Here is an 18,200-nt window from a genome sequence, read left to right on the forward strand (position 1 = left end):
ATATATGTGTTTAAAATAAATTAATAAATATAATAAATAAATTACATAATCTAAAGTATTTTTATATAATAATAAATAAAAGAAATACATAAAAGATAAAAAGGGACTAAACTTTTCCTTTTCTATCCTTTTGGAAGAATTGGTACATGACTGATTCTCTTTTTCTTTTCTATCCTCTATCATATGCCAAAGTCAACACAATATTCGCAAGCAAATAAGGGACTAAACTCTTTTTCGGTACGAAGTGAGATTCAACAAATATGTGCACAAACCTAAGCAAATTAGCTTGGTTCTTCCTTTGTAGAATTAATTCTGTTAACTGGTTTTGAAGTAAAGTGATTTGGATTAAAGAAAATGTAAAAAAGTTTTCACTTCTACCAAATATCATTTTTAAAAGACAAAGAGTGTTGGTAGCATGCTGTTTACTTTATTCTGAGGTTAGTATTTTTCAGCCTTTAACATTTTCTTTCTTGCTTAATATGTTAGGCTGTTATCAAAGTATGTGTCGTTTTTTGTATTTTGTGCACAACCATGTAGTTACCATAGTACAACATCTGATCAGGTGTACCATGCTGTTAGCATAGACCAAAAGCCTCTCCGTAAACAGTACCTTGAGGCTATTTTACCTCCATTTGTTGCGGTCTTGAGGAAGTGGCGCCCCATCTTGGCTGGAACTCATGAACTCGCAACTACTGATGGTCTGAATCCTCTTACCGTAGATGATCCTGCACTAGCTGCTAATGTCCTTCCAGTCGAGGTACTTTAATGTGTATTATGCCAGCACAAGCACTCATTGAAAATAAATTAGAGGAGAAAAGTATTCAACCAATATGAATTAAAGGATTGAAATGATCAAATTTAAAAATAGTCCAAGTTATCTGCTACAATGAGATTCTATATGGGGTTGATCTTCAATTCATTTGTATGATTTTACTGCAATGCATCTAACATTTCTTTCAGGCTGCTCTGGCAATGATGTCTCCAGCCTGGGCTGCTGCTTTTGCATCTCCACCTGCAGCAATGGCATTGGCTATGGCAGCAGCTGGTACTTCAGGTGGTGAAAGTCGTGCCCCTGTAAGAAATACCCAACTTAGGCGTGACACCTCATTGATGGAACGGAAACAATAGGCTAAGCTTACTACATTTTTAAGCTTTCAAAAACCTTTAGAAGCACCTACTAAAACTCCTCCATTACCCAAGGACAAAGCTGCAGCAAAAGCTGCTGCTTTAGCAGCAGCTCGTGATCTTCAACGATTTTCAAAGATTGGTGCTGGAAGAGGTCTTAGTGATATGGAGCGTGTTAAGAGGTGGACTATAACTGAAGCAATGGGAGTTGCCTGGATGGAAGTGAACAACCAAATATCATTTTTAAAAACTAAAAAATCACAAGTCTTGCCTAAAATGCACAACCTGCTTTTCAAGGCTAACAATCTCCTCTTCCAAAACTGCTACTTCCGTGAGAAGTGCCAGTATTTATTTTTTTTCAAGATTTCAAAATCAAGATTAGCCCAATCTAGTATGCTCCAACACCATTGGTTTTGACACCCCCCAAAAACAACATTAAAAAATCACATTTTTGTCCCCCTTAATCTATTCCTCATTGAGGACTTTTGTCAAATAGTTATGCTGCATTTTCAGTAAAAGTTGGTTACTATTGTATTGTTTTGCAAAGGATTTGTAGCATTTGTAGCTTTTGTAGCATTCAACAGGGTTGTATACTCTATGCGGACCAGGGCATGAATCATAGCAAAATAGGTCACTAATTGTCCAAAAAATTTATATTAATCAACAACTTGAAACAGTCAAGTTAAAGAACTGCATAAATGGGTAAAACAGTAGACCAAGGGCATTCAACATGCAGCATACTAACAATCCCTATAAGCAATTTAAAGAGTTCCATTAAGTCACGACAACTTCAACACAGAAGTCTTGGGCAGCCTATAAATCCAACCCCAAATTTTTAGAACTATTGCAATATCTTCAAGGGTTCAGGTATCGTGTCGCCCACATAGCTAGGTGCCACGCATTCTTCTTATCAGGGGACATTCCACCATATGGATATTCATTCTCGTCCGGCATTTTATTGAGGTTATATGATAGCATCGAGGCCTTTTGTCCAGCAGAATCAGCCTCTTTAGAGCTTTCGGAGGAGACAACAGCCTCTTTCTCCACTGAATCCGGTACCACCTCCCCCGTTTCTTCGGGTGCCTCCTAAACCTGGGATCGAGATAATCCTGACAGGTACGTCATGGCCAAATATAAGCGCAAAATGTTAGGACTTAGTGTATGAACATAATTATTCTAATTCAAAGAACTTCAAGAAGTTGATAATATTACGTTCCCATAGTCGTTCAAGTCCATGTTCTATGAGTTTGAATTCCTCTCGTGCTGCAATATCCAGTTCAACAACAAGAGTATTTTCATAGCGTACCTGCACAACACACCACCCAAATAATGTAGAAACACTTTTTGTAAACAGATTCAAGAAGGCATAAAAGATATGGCATCCAAAAAGGAGTACACAAATAACAGCATCAAAAATTGGAACCTTTGGGGTCGCTCCTACTTAAGTTAGAATTAAAAAATTTGCCTCATGCACAGAGTTCAGTGTACGAAGAACAATTAAAAGAACGCCCACCTTCAGCAATTTCCATTGACATATATATGTATATACTTGTATAAAGAAGCAAAAGGTTAATTGCATGCATTCGAGCCCTTCTAGAAAACTCAACCATTTGTATTTTATAAGAGACATTACTATTAAATAGGATAAGGATAATAAGCCTACGTAATCCCAGAATTCAGCTTCATGACAGGGTTGAGAATTTCCCATTATATATATATATAAAATGTTTCATCATGACATTACCTTCAGCAGGTATCAAATTTTCCTTTAATTTATTACACCCGCATAGATTAGAAACATGGCAATTAGAAACCACAAAAGGATCAATATTATATGCTTGAGTACGACAAAATTAAAGGGTCTATATTATATGCTAATAAGGCTCTTCTAGACCACATATCTCATCATGTTTAACTTGCTATACAAATTACAATTAAACTCCCTAGCCTCAATAGTGATTCGGCTTAATGAACAGAATTTAATTATAATCTTAGAAAGCAAATAAAATAGTTTAGATATCTAGATAGAGAAATATTATATACGTTAGATAAATAGCCCTGGAAGAACACCACTACTTTACCTTCACCTCATCAAGTATTTTCTGCGACTCCCACGAGTCCGTACTTGTTATAAACTCAAACCCATATTTGGCTCGGTACTGTCGGTCCCAATGAAGCAATTCCTAGCATTTACACATAAACATGTATATATGGGTTTCCCTCACAAATAAGAAAAGTATTTACAAAATAAAATTGGGTAGCAGCAAACAAACCCTCATCATTGATCCTGGGGCATAACGAATGGCTCGAAAGAGGTGACTTTGTCCAGAGAAGGCATCCAACCATGATTGTATAGGGGACTCTCTGAACCACAGCTGCCTTGCAAACGAGGTTGCAACCTCCAACGAAGAGAAAAAGGAGACGCATCTATCATCTTCTCTGCTCTCCAATTTCCCTGAAAGTCAACAGAGATAGAAAGACCGTCCAAGGACAGCATAAGTTTACATGAGAGGATAAGTTTTAAAAAATCTAAGAAGTCTCAATCAATTCGACCTATTGTCCAACGATATGACAAACATAGAATCCATTAAATACAATCCAATCTCTTAGGAATCGGCTGCCTCATCACAGTCTTCAACCCCGTCGGTAATGGATTCCTCTAAATCACCATCTCTTGTCAACCGCAGGCCTTCGACATCAAATTCAGGCAAGCTAGTCATACAGGGTTGTGGATGAAGGTCGACCTCGCAATGTTCATAGTCCTCGCCCATGTCAAACAAATCCCTTGGTTTCACATGGACTACTACACTCCATCCGCTCTCCACCTCATCCTCCACGTAGAATACAAGACGCGCCTCAGTTGCCAAGATGTATGGCTCATCGTCTTCTCGATCACCGGTGTGAATCGGTGTCACAAAATTGACACAGGTGTGGCCGAAAACATCCTGTCGGATACCTCTCCCCGACGTGGTATCCGCCCAAAGACACTTGAACAAGACTACATTGAATTGACCACTGTAATTTAGCTCGATGATGTCTACTAATCTCCCGTAATACGAGACACCGCCAACAGCAACATTGGCATCCCGTTTACTTGCATAACTTCTAGTATCCGAAGTGACATAAACCCCGCTGTTCTGTGTTTTCATTCCTTCCTCCCTCGACATGGTCCTAAATTTAAATCCATTGATGTTGTACGCCTCATAGCGTTTGGCCTGAGCATTCGAACCGCAAGCAAGCCATTGCAACTCGTTCGAATGATTGGCGCTTCCAAATGTGACCTGGCATTGAACAATTAGAGGCAAGAAAGCATAACATGGTAGTAGGATCCAGGAGATATTAAGATTACCGTATGCCTGAGCCAGTTCAAAAATTCTCTGTGCACAACATTATCTACGTGAGACTGGGACCTTGTTTTACTTCGCAATTTTCTCTATGTGATGGCTCTGAACTCACTGTGCACACAAAAAGGTATTTCAAGTTCAGTACTATCTATACCGAATTGGCTCACGGGATAAATTTAGAACTCAGGCTCTGCACGTACTCCAATAATTTCTCTATAGCAATACAGTTGACCAGTACATGACGATGTGCTTGAAGCTTTTCGGTGGGTGTTAGTTTGAAAAATGAGGCTGCCCCGACCGCCTTTCCAACCTCTGGGAACAAGTTGGCAATCTCACTCGGCCAGGCATCGCTCGGCCGGTTGTCAACGCGCGTTGGTCGGTTGATCCTAGTCTCGACGTTATCTAGGTATCTTGAACAGAATGTGAGAATCTCCTCGGATAGGTAGCCCTCTGCTATCGATCCTTCTGGTTGTGCCCTGTTACGCACGTACTGCTTGAGACGACATAGGTACCTTCGAGAATGTAACATATAAATTAATAGGTGATAGCTATCCTAATAAAACAGGCCGAGAAATCTTAAGTGGATCTTTACCTCTCGATTGGGTACATCCACCGGTAGTGCACTGGGCCACCGAGACGTACCTCCTCGACCAAATGCACCGTTAGATGAACCATGACTGTAAAGAAGGAAGGTGGAAATATCATCTCCATGTGGCACAGAGTATGGACCACACGATCCTGAAGGAGAGGAAGTTGTTGAGGATCTATGGATTTACTGCATATTAGTCAGAAAAAGGCTGATAAATCGGCCAAGACGGCGAACACTGGGGTCGGCAATACGTGTTTTGACGCAATTGGCAATAGATGTTCCATTAGAACATGGCAGTCATGACTCTTCAAACCAAATAACTTGCGCTGTTTTAAGTCAACACAGCGAGAGATGTTGCTAGAGTACCCGTCTGGAAAAACCACATTCTTGATGGTCCTAAGAAATACATCCTTCTATGAGTTCGACATGGTAAAGACTGCAGCGGGATACTTTCCACCTTCAAGTGGCCACATATCATGCCTGATTCCCATCATCTAGAGATCTTTACGAGCTTTCAGGTGGTCTTTGGATTTACCGCTCTCGTTCAACATGGTGAATACAATGTTATCGCACACATTCTTCTCGATGTGCATGACGTCAAGGTTGTGACGTAATTCGTTGTACTCACAGTAAGGCAACTCAAAGAATACACTCCTCTTCTTCCAAGGTGACTCGTCTTGCACCACGGTCTGTTGGCCACGTCTTCTTTTACTGTCCACCGCATACACCTTGCCCTGTGAGACGGGCACACCCTCCAATTGTCTCAGGACATCCCTGCTAGTCAATTTGGTAGGTGGGGATCTATCCTCTACTTTACCATCAAATCTAATCCGGTCTCTTCTATATCTGTGATCGCGATTCAAGAAGCGTCGATGACCCATATAACACCATTTTTAATTGAAAGTGAGTCGCATAGTCTCGGCGTCCAAGTTACACGTGGGGCAGGCTCTCCCGCCGTACGTATTCCAACCAGACAAATTGCCCAAGCCAGGAAAATCGCTGATAGTCCACATCAACGCAACACGCATCTTGAATGTTTTCTTCTCACTGGCGTCGTAGGTATCAACACCGGCCCACAACTGCTTCAACTCATCGATCAGGGGCTGCAGGTATACATCTATGTCATTGCCAGGCATTTTAGGACCGGGAATAATCATAGAGAGTATGAAGTTGGTTTGTTTCATGCAAATCCAGGGGGTAAGTTGTATGGGATTAGAATCACTGGCCATATTGAGTACTTTGAACTGAGGTTTCCATAAGAATTGAAGCCATCACTGGCCAAGGCTAAGCGAACACTGCGCGGATCGCCCGAAAAGTCAGTATATCTCATGTCAAATGCTTTCCAACCCTCGCCATCTCTGGGATGCCTCAAGAAACCGTCAGAGTTGGTGCCTCTCTTGTGCCACAACATGTCCACAGCAGTCTTGCTGGACATGAATAACCGCTGCAACCGTGGAATCAGAGGAAAATAACGAAGAACTTTCGCCGCCTGAGGTTTACCATTCTTCTTGACAACAGCGTTGATCCTTACTATTGAATTCTTCCTGGTCTTCTGCTTCCATCTGGATGCTCCACACCGTTTGCATCTAGACAGGTCGTGGTCGGGACCCTGGTATAGCATGCAATCATTCGGACATGCATCTATCTTCTTGTACTCTATACCCAGCCTCCTTATGATCCTCTTGGCATCGTGCAAGGTCTTCGGAATCTGTGCATGCTCAAAGGCATCCCCCAATAGCTCTAGAATCAATCCAAAAGCCTTGTTGCTCACTCCGCACATGCACTTTATATGGTACAGCCTAACCAGGAAAGACAGCTTCGAGAATCTTGAACATCCCGGATATAATTCCTGCTCGCCGTCATTAAGCAAGTCTTGAAAGGCACGAGCCTCGTGACTAGGTTCATCAGATAAGTACGGCAACCCATCCGCAACGTATCCAGCATGCCCATGCATGGAATCGTCATCCTCGCTCTGCAGTCCCCGCAAATTGAATGCGTCGTGGATCATGTCACGCATTTGATCTCCTGAATTTATAGTGGGATCTAGTTCTTCCCTACCGCTGGGTCTCTCGTCTATTATCCTCTCACCGTGATGTAACCAAAAGGTATAGTTGGGGGGAAATGGTTTCATCAGAAGATGATCGTATGCATCTTCTCTAGTCTGGAAAAACCAGAACCCACACATAGGGCATGGACAATGTATCATCCCATCGGATGATGCATTGGCAAATGCGAAGTCGAGGAATATATTGAGTCCATCCCTATATTCTGTACTACCTCGTGGCTTTGTAATCCAGCTCTTATCAATGTCTTAGTAAATGAAATAGCACAGACAAATAGATACTTAGTAAAAAAGTACATAGAAATAAAAACCCCAAATAAAAAATAAGGTGTATGTCAGTTGAACCAGTAACAGTTTATCGCAATTATGTTAAGGGAAAGTACCATACGATAATAAACTCGACAAGATATTACAAGCTAAACCATGTAGGAAGAGACGCAATAACTCAAAACGGAAACAGAACCAAAGTTGAGTGCATCCCAGATAACATGAAGAACAGGAAAGGTATTGAGAAGGAGGCTTACTCATGTTTAAAATTCTATGCTTTTTTAAAAGAATACTGGTAGAAAGATTTGCTGGTTCCAAGTCCAAAAAATGAAAAGATAAAGAAAAGCTACCTTAAAAATTGAAAAAGAAACCAAGAATAACTGTTAAAATTAAACAATAAATAGGTCAACAAAGATAACTAAACAATGATCATGTACAGTGAATTGGATCTTTAAAATATGTCGAAAATGGAAGACAAAACAGTATTAAAAGTTAGAATTAAAAAAAAAGTTAATAAAAAGGGGTCAAAATAACAATAATAACAGATAGAGGATAGATTCATAAACTTTAAGGATATATTACTCCTTGTATGCTTATAAGAAGCTCTTATTATAGTTTCCCTGCCATAATTGTCTTTGACCGTGTAAATATAATAAACAAGTTCATTGATTAAGAATGAATTATTAACCACTCAACTCAATTTTAATATATAGAACAAGTCACTGGTAACGGGTTTTGAGAAGTCAATATTGTTCCTTTACTTGGAAAAGAAAAAGGGCATACAAGAAAATGTGGTTTTGAGCCATGGTAAGGGAGCTGCTATAACATTAAGAATTGTAGTAACAATGATGAAGAATATAATTGAGTTCTTTTGATATTTTGGCTTCATCTGCCATGTGACATAGAAAATGTATTACCCAAGCAGGAAGTAGAAATAGAAAACCATGGTCAAGCGAAATCAATTGAAGTCAAGTTAAAAAAAGAAACTTAATAAGTAAATACACAGAGTCCATAGTATCTTCATTGTTTTTCATTCTTGGATAAATGCCCAAAGTCCTATCTTATATAAACCAAACATCTCTATCAATGATTAGTATATAAACCATGACTATAATACAAAGGAAACCTGTATATTCTGTTGGAATTAGTATATAAACCGTGACTAAAATCCTATCCATAATATCTAGCTAGCTGCAGATACTAGTTAAGCACTACTTTCAAGCTTCACATAAATAATAATACAAAGGAAACCTGTATATTCTGTTGTAATTTGTTGAACATAACAGGTACCAATCAGTCAAACCAAAAATGAAATAAAGAATCATGTATCTATATGTTTGTTAGAACTTAGTAACTCATCTTGACTTCAACATTTCATTCATTAGTCAGATTTTTTTGGAGATTAGAATGCCACCAAATATACTATATGATCAATTATCCAACAATATCCAAAATTCACATAATATTGCTTATTTCACTTTAATATTACTAACAATAGGCAAAAGATGCAGTGGTGAGAAGTTTTCAATGCAGGTAAGTATTGGTTATAACACATATACACTATTATGGTTACATCAGGCCCAAATCATTCTTATTAAAACCCTTTTCCTAACCAGGAGAATTGTCAATTCCACTACTCACATATGCAAAAGATGAATGGATACAATATTAATAAATCAAATTTATCAGAGTAGATTCGAATTTCCAAACTTAGAGGCAGACCATAGATGCAGGACAGAATGCAAAGATCACAATGGAGATCATTATGAAAACTGTAGCGTTTGTATATCTGTAGTTCTGTACACGCACCTAAAAGGAATGATGACAACCACTTTGCATCTATATATCATGGTTAATCCAGAACCTTGTAACTAGAATAGTCTATTTAATTTCACACTTTAAAAGCAACATACACAGGGAGGGGAGTCAGTGATGTTTCAAAGGCTAATGGGATTTTCTTGTCTCTCAACCAAAATATTGCTTGATTCAATCCAACTCACACGATTACCCTTCAAGTTCAACTAACTCTAGCAGGTTTAAGAAGGCAATATAAATTTGAGGATCGATCGTAAGAAAAAGGGGAGAAAAAGACAACAATCAACAATCGATTGAGCATCAAAGAATCTGTAAAATTAAATTAATCATATGGTCTCAACATGCTTTTTTGTTCACTCAAAGCACTCAACCTTGTTTCTCAGCTCCACATTCATCACACAAAGCTAATAGTACTCTATCTGTCTACACGATAAGAGATTGATTCAAGGGTGAGAGATAGAGGATATTAACGTGAACCAATCAAGTCTCCATACTGAATATAAAAATTAACAGGGCAATTCATCCTTGATGATCGTGGACAGATGTATTACACATAAATTTTTTTTATCTTTTGGAAGATAAACTTGCAATCTGCTAATTCATCGTGAAGAATGAAATCCCTAACTCGAAACAGCTTCAATTAACCACAATTTATAGAACAAATAGACAAATACATGTTCAGAACTCGGTACCAATAATGAAAACCAGAAGAAAAGCTCATTGTGGAAGAACAAACCAGTGAAAGGGGGAGGCAGCAATAGCTAGGTTTCGCGCACGGTGGAGGACGGTGTCGCGGTTTCACACAGTCCCGATGAGATGTTCAACTTCGTCGCCAGAGATAGAACCACGGTTGGCGGCTGCGCGATTCGACAGCCAAGACGGAAGCGCCGGGTGGAGCGGATGGTACGCGGCTCTGCTCCCGCTAGTGTTCGGTGCGCTAGCAAAATCATGTGTTGGGTTTCTGCAAGATTAGGGGGAGGGGTTTCGATTAATTGTAGTAAGGAAAAAGGGGGAATTGAATTAAGGTATTGAAACTCACCTAGCGGCGTTTATGGGTGTACTCGCGGGTAGGTTGTGCCAGATTTAGGTTGGGTGCTCTTCGCGCCTCTGCCTGTGGTTTCGTTCGCGCCAAGAAGGCTTCGTAAAATCTGGAGGGTTCAGGATAAATAGACCAATTTGGCAGCGGTTCGGACTGCACGGCCGCTATCCAGGGGGCGTTTGGCGGTACCTGCCATGACCGCCGCTGACCTCTGCTGGGATCTTCTCAACTAGCGGCGTTGTTGGAATGGGCCGCTGTTTCTCCGCCGCTAGTCTCCGCCTCTGCGGTAGTGACTGTGCTGTTTTTTCCTTCATCCAACAAACACCATGCATGATAATGTAAAATATGATTTGTGTTATGAGTTTATGACAGAGTTGACACAGTTTTTGAGCTTTTATAATAGGGTTTTATTAATAGATATAAATAAAAAATTGTCAAAAAATTAAGCATAAAAATTAAATAAAATATTTTAGAGTAATTATTATGTTTATTCATATTTTAAAACCTAATTTTAAAAATTGAAAATGCTAAACTTGTCATAAGAAACATATGAAGTAGAAAAGGATTTTAAGTTGTTATAGGAAAATATATAACTGAGTAAAATGTAAAATATTTTTAAAAATTGCAAGAAAAGATATGTATGGTTTATTCATATTAATTAAAATTAAAATTATGAAAACAGTTGAAATGACATAATATTTTTGGCACAAGATGAAATTTTAAATCACACTGAAAAAGGCATATAATATAATATTGACTTATAAAAGTTGCATGTAGCGATAAAATTAGACATTCGACGACGTCTGCATCCATTTTCTATCATTTTTATTTTTGGGATAAAATTTTTCCATTGTTTTGATATAATATACTTAATTTAATTTCTCCAAACTAGATTGGTTTGGTCATATAAAAAAGTTACCATGTGCAAACACTATTAAAATTTGGAGTAAAAGGTGCTAAAATACTGAAAAGTGTTACTCAATACTCAAAGCAATAACGTGGTAAAAGAATTTATTATATAAGATTATCAAGTAAATAGCCATTTTTTATTATATAAGATTTGACTATTGATAAAACTAATTATAAAAATTTAAACTAATGCTGTATTTATAAAAGATAAATATCATTTGACAAAATTAATCAATTGTTAAAACTAAAATTGATTCTAATAATTTTAAAAAAAAAATTAAATTATCTGATCTCTATTATGTAATTTTCAACCTTTTTTTTTGTTTTTACTCATGAATAGAATCAATCCTTTCCATAATAAAAATATGAATCAAAACTAAAACCAAAATCAAAATCAAAATCAGTCATCCTCTTCACCTTTCTCATTCTTAGTTTCTCACCATTTTTGCCATCTCAACCTCACTTAGCTTACTCAGATCTACCCCTTATCTCAACTCCTCTCTCACTCTTTCTCGCTGCCAGCCTTGTTGCCGCTAGATTTACTCATTTTTTCTTTGTCTTGTCTCGTCGTTGACTGCTCTAGTGGCAAAGGCAGAACGCACGCGTAGTGGGAGAATGATGCCAGAGGTGTATACCTAGTGGACAAGACGTTCCTCGCCATCGCGCCCTTTTTCTCTTTATCTTTTTCGTTCTTTTTCTCTGTTTTTCTCTCTTTCTCGCTCGTCTTTCTTTGGTTTCACTTCCAGAGTTGGTGGCGCAGCGACTCTCTCTTTTGTCGGCGACGTGTTTTGCCTTCTTTATTCTTTTCCCATTCTACTTTTTTTTTTCTCTCTTTCTTTTTCTATGTGTATGACACTGGGACGTCACTTGGGTTACTAATCTTGGTGAGGTTAGCAACCCCACTATGGTGAAAATAACCATAAACCCACCTTAGTTGGCTAAGGCAAGGATGCGCCTCTTACTCTCAAAGAGTCTAGAGGAGAATAAGCACACATCTTATTTCATACTCAAATCAACTTCAACTCTATTTCATAAATAAAAGGTACTTGAGTTATTTATACTAGTGGGAGAAGAAAAAGCCTTCATAACTTAAACGATGTGGGACTAATACATAACACAAAGTTCACTATTCTAAACAATATGGGGCTTGTATTCCCTTATTACAATTAACTAATACAATTAACCTACTAACACTACTTGCTCCCGCGTCAGTGTATATGTCTTGTGTTGATAGCAGTATTGGTAATGGTGTTGTAGAAGTGGTGTGGTTGTCGCATTTTTTTCCTACTTCTTTCTTCTTCCCTTCTCTCTCTTTATCTCTCCCTCCTCTCTCTGTTTCTTTGTTATAATTATTTTATATAATGTTTTTAATTTTATTTTATTATATTTATTTAATTTAATTTTAGTTTATTTTATTTTAGTGTAGTTTGATGACACAAAACTTGTTAGACGATGAAGACACCGTGTATAGATTTTAGCAACTGGTATAACATCTAACTTATGTCTTTTATGTGTTTAAAATTTGTATTATTAGTTGGAGCCTCAATTTTATATAAGTATCACTTTTATGTTAAGGTATTCGGGTATTATGGATGAGAAAGAATTTACGGGCGTAGTCGAGCGAGGACATTAGGACACACCTCAAATGTGATGAATTACTATGACTGGCATTAATTTTTGCTTTGATCAAAAGATGGTGCTCTGAGTCCCATACTTTTTACCTGTCCTGTGGAGAGATGATCATTACCCTGCTAGACGTGACATATCAGTTGGGGTTTAATATTAATGGAGATCATGTACGTGGCTGCATCGGTAGATGAGAGCAGTTCTACGAGGGATATTCTATTGAGGACTTTTGTCATCAGCTGCTAGGAGTTGTACCTGGCCCAATGACAAACAGGTACAGAACAAGTGGATTGTCAACCTCTCACGGTTTTGAGATATTGTATGTCAACCTCTCATCGCATTATGTCTTGTACAAAAGGCTTGGAAGGCACGTGGCGGTTTTCAACCACTTCCATCAGTGTTCAATCCAGCATCAATCAACTTGTGCCAGTCCAAAATCACCAATAGACTTGGCTGAGGTGTGACATGCTACCTGAGATAAGACAGAAATTTGATCAAGCCTTCTTTGTGTCTCTTTCGACCACGAAAAATGCAATAGGCAATATATTTGAATTGTCATCTTGGACGATAGCCATAAATAGAATGCCTCCATATTTGTTATACAAGTAGTGTCATCAATAGATATAAGTGGTTTGTAATGCTTGAAAGTCTCCACATAAGGAGAAAATGTCCAGAACTCCCAATGAAACATGGCAATGTCAACATCACCACGCTAAGACTGTATTACAAGTTGCACCCAATGACTTAAATTATCATAGTTGTTAGAACATATCAATATTTAATTAAGCATACGCAACTAAAGAAAACGTAATGAATCTTACTGGGTAAGTACATCTGCATTGTGAATAACTACCTAGGAAGCTTGTTGTATGATTCCTTCTAATCTCCATATATCCCAACAATGACTCTCTATTTTGCCAAACCTTTTTGTATGACATTTTGTAACCAAGTGATTCTTAACAGATCCTAGCAAAACTCTCATGTCAATTATTAGATATGCTTTGATCATTGTGAATATGTGTTGAGTTATCATCTTTGAGTCCAATCTTTCATGGTCTTGGCCTATTGATGTTTACATGCAAGAATGATTAAGGGTGGCAATAGGTAGGGTAGGCGGGTAGGGTTTAGACCCAATCCTAACCTTACTCGCGGAATGAGAGCAACTCAATCCTAACCCTATCTGCAAATTTTCACAAATATGCAATATTATTATATAACCTAATGAACATGAAAATTAAAAATTTAATACAAACAATAGAATTATCCCATAAACAACATAACTATCAAATGTTCAATTCTACATGAAAGTTTTTGCTTAAATTAATAACATAAACACAAATAAAATCATTGTAAGTCCATGAGCATTCCATTTGCTATAATAACATCATCACTAATCTATGACTTCAGATACAACATTATTATTATCATCATTTGTAGTTTGATAATAAGATTTTTTACCTAAAAATCAAATATATTATTTATTAATCAATCTATATAAAAATTTAGCATTAACATAAACAAATAGAAAATTCGAATCATAAATAATTTCTTTCTCGATATGTTGCTCACAACCAGTTTTGATTACACATAAAAACTTTCATGGTATCTTCATGAAGATTATCACGATAAGCAGTAATTACTCGACCACTTGTGTTAATAGAAGACTCAGAAGCAATAATAGACACAGAGATAGCAAATATATCTCTCGTAATTCTTTGAAGGGTTGGATATGGATGTCAAAGATATTAGCAAGCAGCGCTGATAAGGGGAGTGGGGGCAGACATAGAGTTGCAGAGAGATTGAGATTTGAGATAAGAGAATTAGATATTAGGGTTATTGAGAAGTTTGAGGGATTGTAAATATGTGATATGAGTGTAGGGTTGTGATATGTTATATTTATATATACTAAAATAGAATTGGTTTTTATATAAACAAAAATGTTAAATTATCAATTGATGATCTTGACTCAATAGTAAATACCTTTTGCACTAAGTGAGACGACTTAACTCGTACCCTACTCGACTCGGACTCAAACCCGCTCCGTATTCAACTCTACCGCAACGAATCAGGTTGGCAATCCTACCCGATCGGGTTGGATACCCACGGATAAGATGCATGTTGCCACCCCTAAGAATGAAGACTATTGTATGTCCTCACCTCCTATTTTTTCTGCTTTCAGCGATAAGAAATGTGTATGCTCTATTGACAACCTAAACCGAAATGAGTGCACTATACATCATACTTCAATTGGTCACTCTCTAATATCTTATACTCTACGACCTTCTTCCTAATGCAATATATCTTAACTACCATAATAACTTCCTCCTTGTTTTTAAAATGTTGCCCAATCTCAAACTCATTGGTAAGATGATCCTCAAAGTCTTTTTGACCAAACAAATAATCTTGATTCATTGTCTCGAGATTCAATGTGAAAAAGTGAGCAAAATGATCGTATGTCGGAAAATAGCAGGCTGTGTTGATGCGAGTTGTGAGTCTGTGAAGTAGTTAATCTCTACCTCCTCCTCATTCGGAATATCCATGGTTTCAGCCTCTACATCTTCACTATTAGATACGGGGTTAACTTGATAGGAATTTGTCATTGAGTCTCTGGCATACTTAGGTCAACCATCATTAGAATCCCATAATTAGAATTCTCGATATTTGAGCTCTCTTGACTATCCTTAGGTGACATACTTAGGTCAACCATCAATTTTCTAACATTTGCTCTGGCTGTCCTACTTGAGGAGGTATCATCACCAATATCCAAAGAATTCTCTCCGCACAGGTCGACCAGAAAAACAAATAACACCAAGAGATGGACATTTGCCCAATGATTATGTCAACTCCTTATTAGATGTATGCCCTCATCATCACATATCTGATACCTAGATCACGCAAAACCTTATTAGAATTGATAGTAACATAATAAAATAATAATAAAAATGTCATCTATGAAATATAAAATAATAAAAATACCTAAATACACGCATGAATAATAAGATTATACCTTTTGTAAAAATAAAGTATCATCTACTTCCATCGGATATCTATAATAGTTCTTTTCACTCTCTTTGTGTATTGTTGACCAATGACTTGTACTATAATAGTATCATCTACTTCCATTCTTCAACGTTGTTAGACATCTCACTTCAGTTGGCTTGTATATAAAAGTCGATTGAGCAGAATTAAATGCAATAGATGTATTTTAATCATATATTATTTCACCATCATAATGAATAGATAACAATGGTATGTCAGACATTTTAAAGCATAAAAATCAAAAGAAAAAAAGAGTAGAATGAGAGATGAATGTATTTTTTTTATTGAATAAGCTTCTCACTCGATGATATTTATAAAGAGTTGGGGACAAGTTCATTGTAATCCTGTGTAATATTGAGAATGGTATAAAGTTCGCCTAAGACTTAGGCGAATTTTTGTACGATTTCAAGTAATTCACGGAAGATTTGGATGAACTTTGGAGTATTTGCTGAAGTTTTTTAGAGAGAGTTGAACGAACATCAAAAAAATTATAAAAAAATACGGATCCTGAAAAATAAAAAAGTTTTAATTTGTTCTAGAAATTAAATTTTTTTAATTTTATAATAAAAGAAAAACCAAAAGATGACGCATGCTGCAAAATTTCTTATTTCTTAATAATGTGAGAGCGTTTTTTATTTATTTTTGCAAAATAAAATTATTTTCTTTTGAATTACAATATTCCATGACAATGACCATTCATATTAAAACATATAGTTGTGGCATGCATTTATAGGTTAACCATTTCTTCACTATGCTAATTAAGTGTGTTCAGTAATCAATAACGTTACACCACGTACGAATTGAAAACAGTGACAATGATATTAATATTAAAGAAAAATTCTCAGTGCAGCAACAAGTGTTTTATATATATATAAAATAACAACAAACCAACTTGTCATCAGAGGCACCTAATTATTGTTTTCAATATACAATTCATTTTTCTCCAGTAAATTTTTGTAATCATGAAGGCAAAAAAATAAAAAGAAAAAAGAAAAAGAGCGATCCATGAAAAGATTATAATATATGTACAAATTAAAGGTATTGAAATAATTTTTTCCTAAAATCTTGCTACCAACAAATTAAAAGCAAACAGAGAATATTTAACGGTATAATTAAGAAAACGAAAAGGAAAGATGAAAAACAATAAAACGATTAAAATGCATAACATAACATAATGTGTAAGTCAAAAGCAGGGGAGGATCGATGTTTACGAATTTTAATATTTTGTGCTTTAAATGTCAGAAAATGACCTCAAAACAACCAAAATTTGATTTTTGCTTCTTGAACGCATAAGAACGCCATGAAAAATAATAATCAATTTTTTTAATTTATTTACAGTATCTCTCAATTCGATAAGATAAAAATTAATCCGCTATAAATTAAAGTTCTATTTAAAAATTTATTACTTACGAATAAATAGCATACATACATACATAACATAAGGCAGGATTTAAATTTTCAATACTTATTTAAGTAAACTAACTATTAAACCAATTAAAATTGGTTTAATAACTAAAGTTGACTGACAAGTGACAACCTTCTCCGATGCAAAAATTAAACAATTCTAAGATTATTATAGTAAAAACATAAATTTAGTATTTTCAGATTATAAAAATATTTTCACACAATTCTTAATTACTGGGTATAACTGATTTCCTACTTACTCTTGTACAACATAAAATGTATATATCTATATTTAAAAATACGACTTATTCATGCTTAATAAGGTATTAGTAATGATAATAATATTGTCGTGAAACCTTAAGCAAATAAAATTTTCTCACGTAAAGGCCTCTTTTGAAATTTGCGTAAAGTTTGTATATGTTTTTTTTTTTCTTTTTATTTCCTTTGTGTTGTTTTTTTTTAATAATAATCAAAATTTAGACTTTTTGGTTATAAAAATTTTGATATACTATATCATTAAATGATTTTTTTAAATAAATTAAACTGATACAAAAAATACATGAATAATTATATATCTATCAAATACCAAATAATCAAATTAATTAGTTTAATTTAAATTCGAGTAAAATATCTTGGAATAAAGAATTATTCTTCTTTGAGATCGTTTGATAATGATTCAAAGTCTTGGCTTTTTGAACATTTTTTGTCCTATATAATAAGTTTTCATAGCTCAGGAATTCCTCAAGTATAATGAAAAAATGATGCCTATTTGATTTGAATTAGAAAACTAAGCAAGAAATGAAATATCCAAGAGATGTGTGTTATTTCTAATCATATGCTTGAGAATTCTGGAATTATGATTATTTTGAAAATGTGCTTCTCACCTAAAATTAGGTCTAGGGTTAATTTTCATATCACACCCATTATAATCTTTAATTTTGATCCAATAAAATAAATTGCATGCGCCGTTCCACCATTTTA

General features: G+C 36.0%; 1 protein-coding gene and 1 long non-coding RNA gene across 4 annotated transcripts; one reads left to right on the forward strand and one right to left on the reverse strand.

Moving 5' to 3' along the window:
- LOC110266203 lies at positions 177-1,637 on the forward strand. The gene is made up of 3 exons (XR_002353235.1): positions 177-437; positions 563-757; positions 961-1,637. It is a non-coding gene; the product is annotated as an uncharacterized LOC110266203 (long non-coding RNA).
- On the reverse strand, positions 1,753-10,544 carry LOC110266202. 3 transcript variants are annotated; one of them, XR_002353233.1, is made up of 4 exons: positions 10,242-10,544; positions 9,939-10,163; positions 2,338-2,431; positions 1,753-2,234 (listed from the first exon to the last, which is right to left on the reverse strand). XR_002353233.1 is itself a non-coding variant. In XM_021110328.1 (4 exons), exon 1 carries the CDS (start codon positions 7,262-7,264, stop codon positions 6,239-6,241), a length of 1,026 nt encoding a protein of 341 aa, XP_020965987.1. In that variant the 5' UTR covers positions 7,265-7,749; the 3' UTR covers positions 1,753-2,234; positions 2,338-2,431; positions 3,207-3,308; positions 3,399-6,238. The 3 variants fall into 3 exon arrangements, 1 of the variants encoding a protein (XP_020965987.1); XM_021110328.1 differs by lacking the exons at positions 9,939-10,163; positions 10,242-10,544 and adding exons at positions 3,207-3,308; positions 3,399-7,749; XR_002353234.1 differs by lacking the exons at positions 9,939-10,163; positions 10,242-10,544 and adding an exon at positions 2,549-3,168.

The sequence above is a fragment of the Arachis ipaensis genome, chromosome B09 (genome assembly GCF_000816755.2).
Source record: "Arachis ipaensis cultivar K30076 chromosome B09, Araip1.1, whole genome shotgun sequence".
In the NCBI taxonomy this organism is placed as follows: Eukaryota; Viridiplantae; Streptophyta; class Magnoliopsida; order Fabales; family Fabaceae; genus Arachis; species Arachis ipaensis.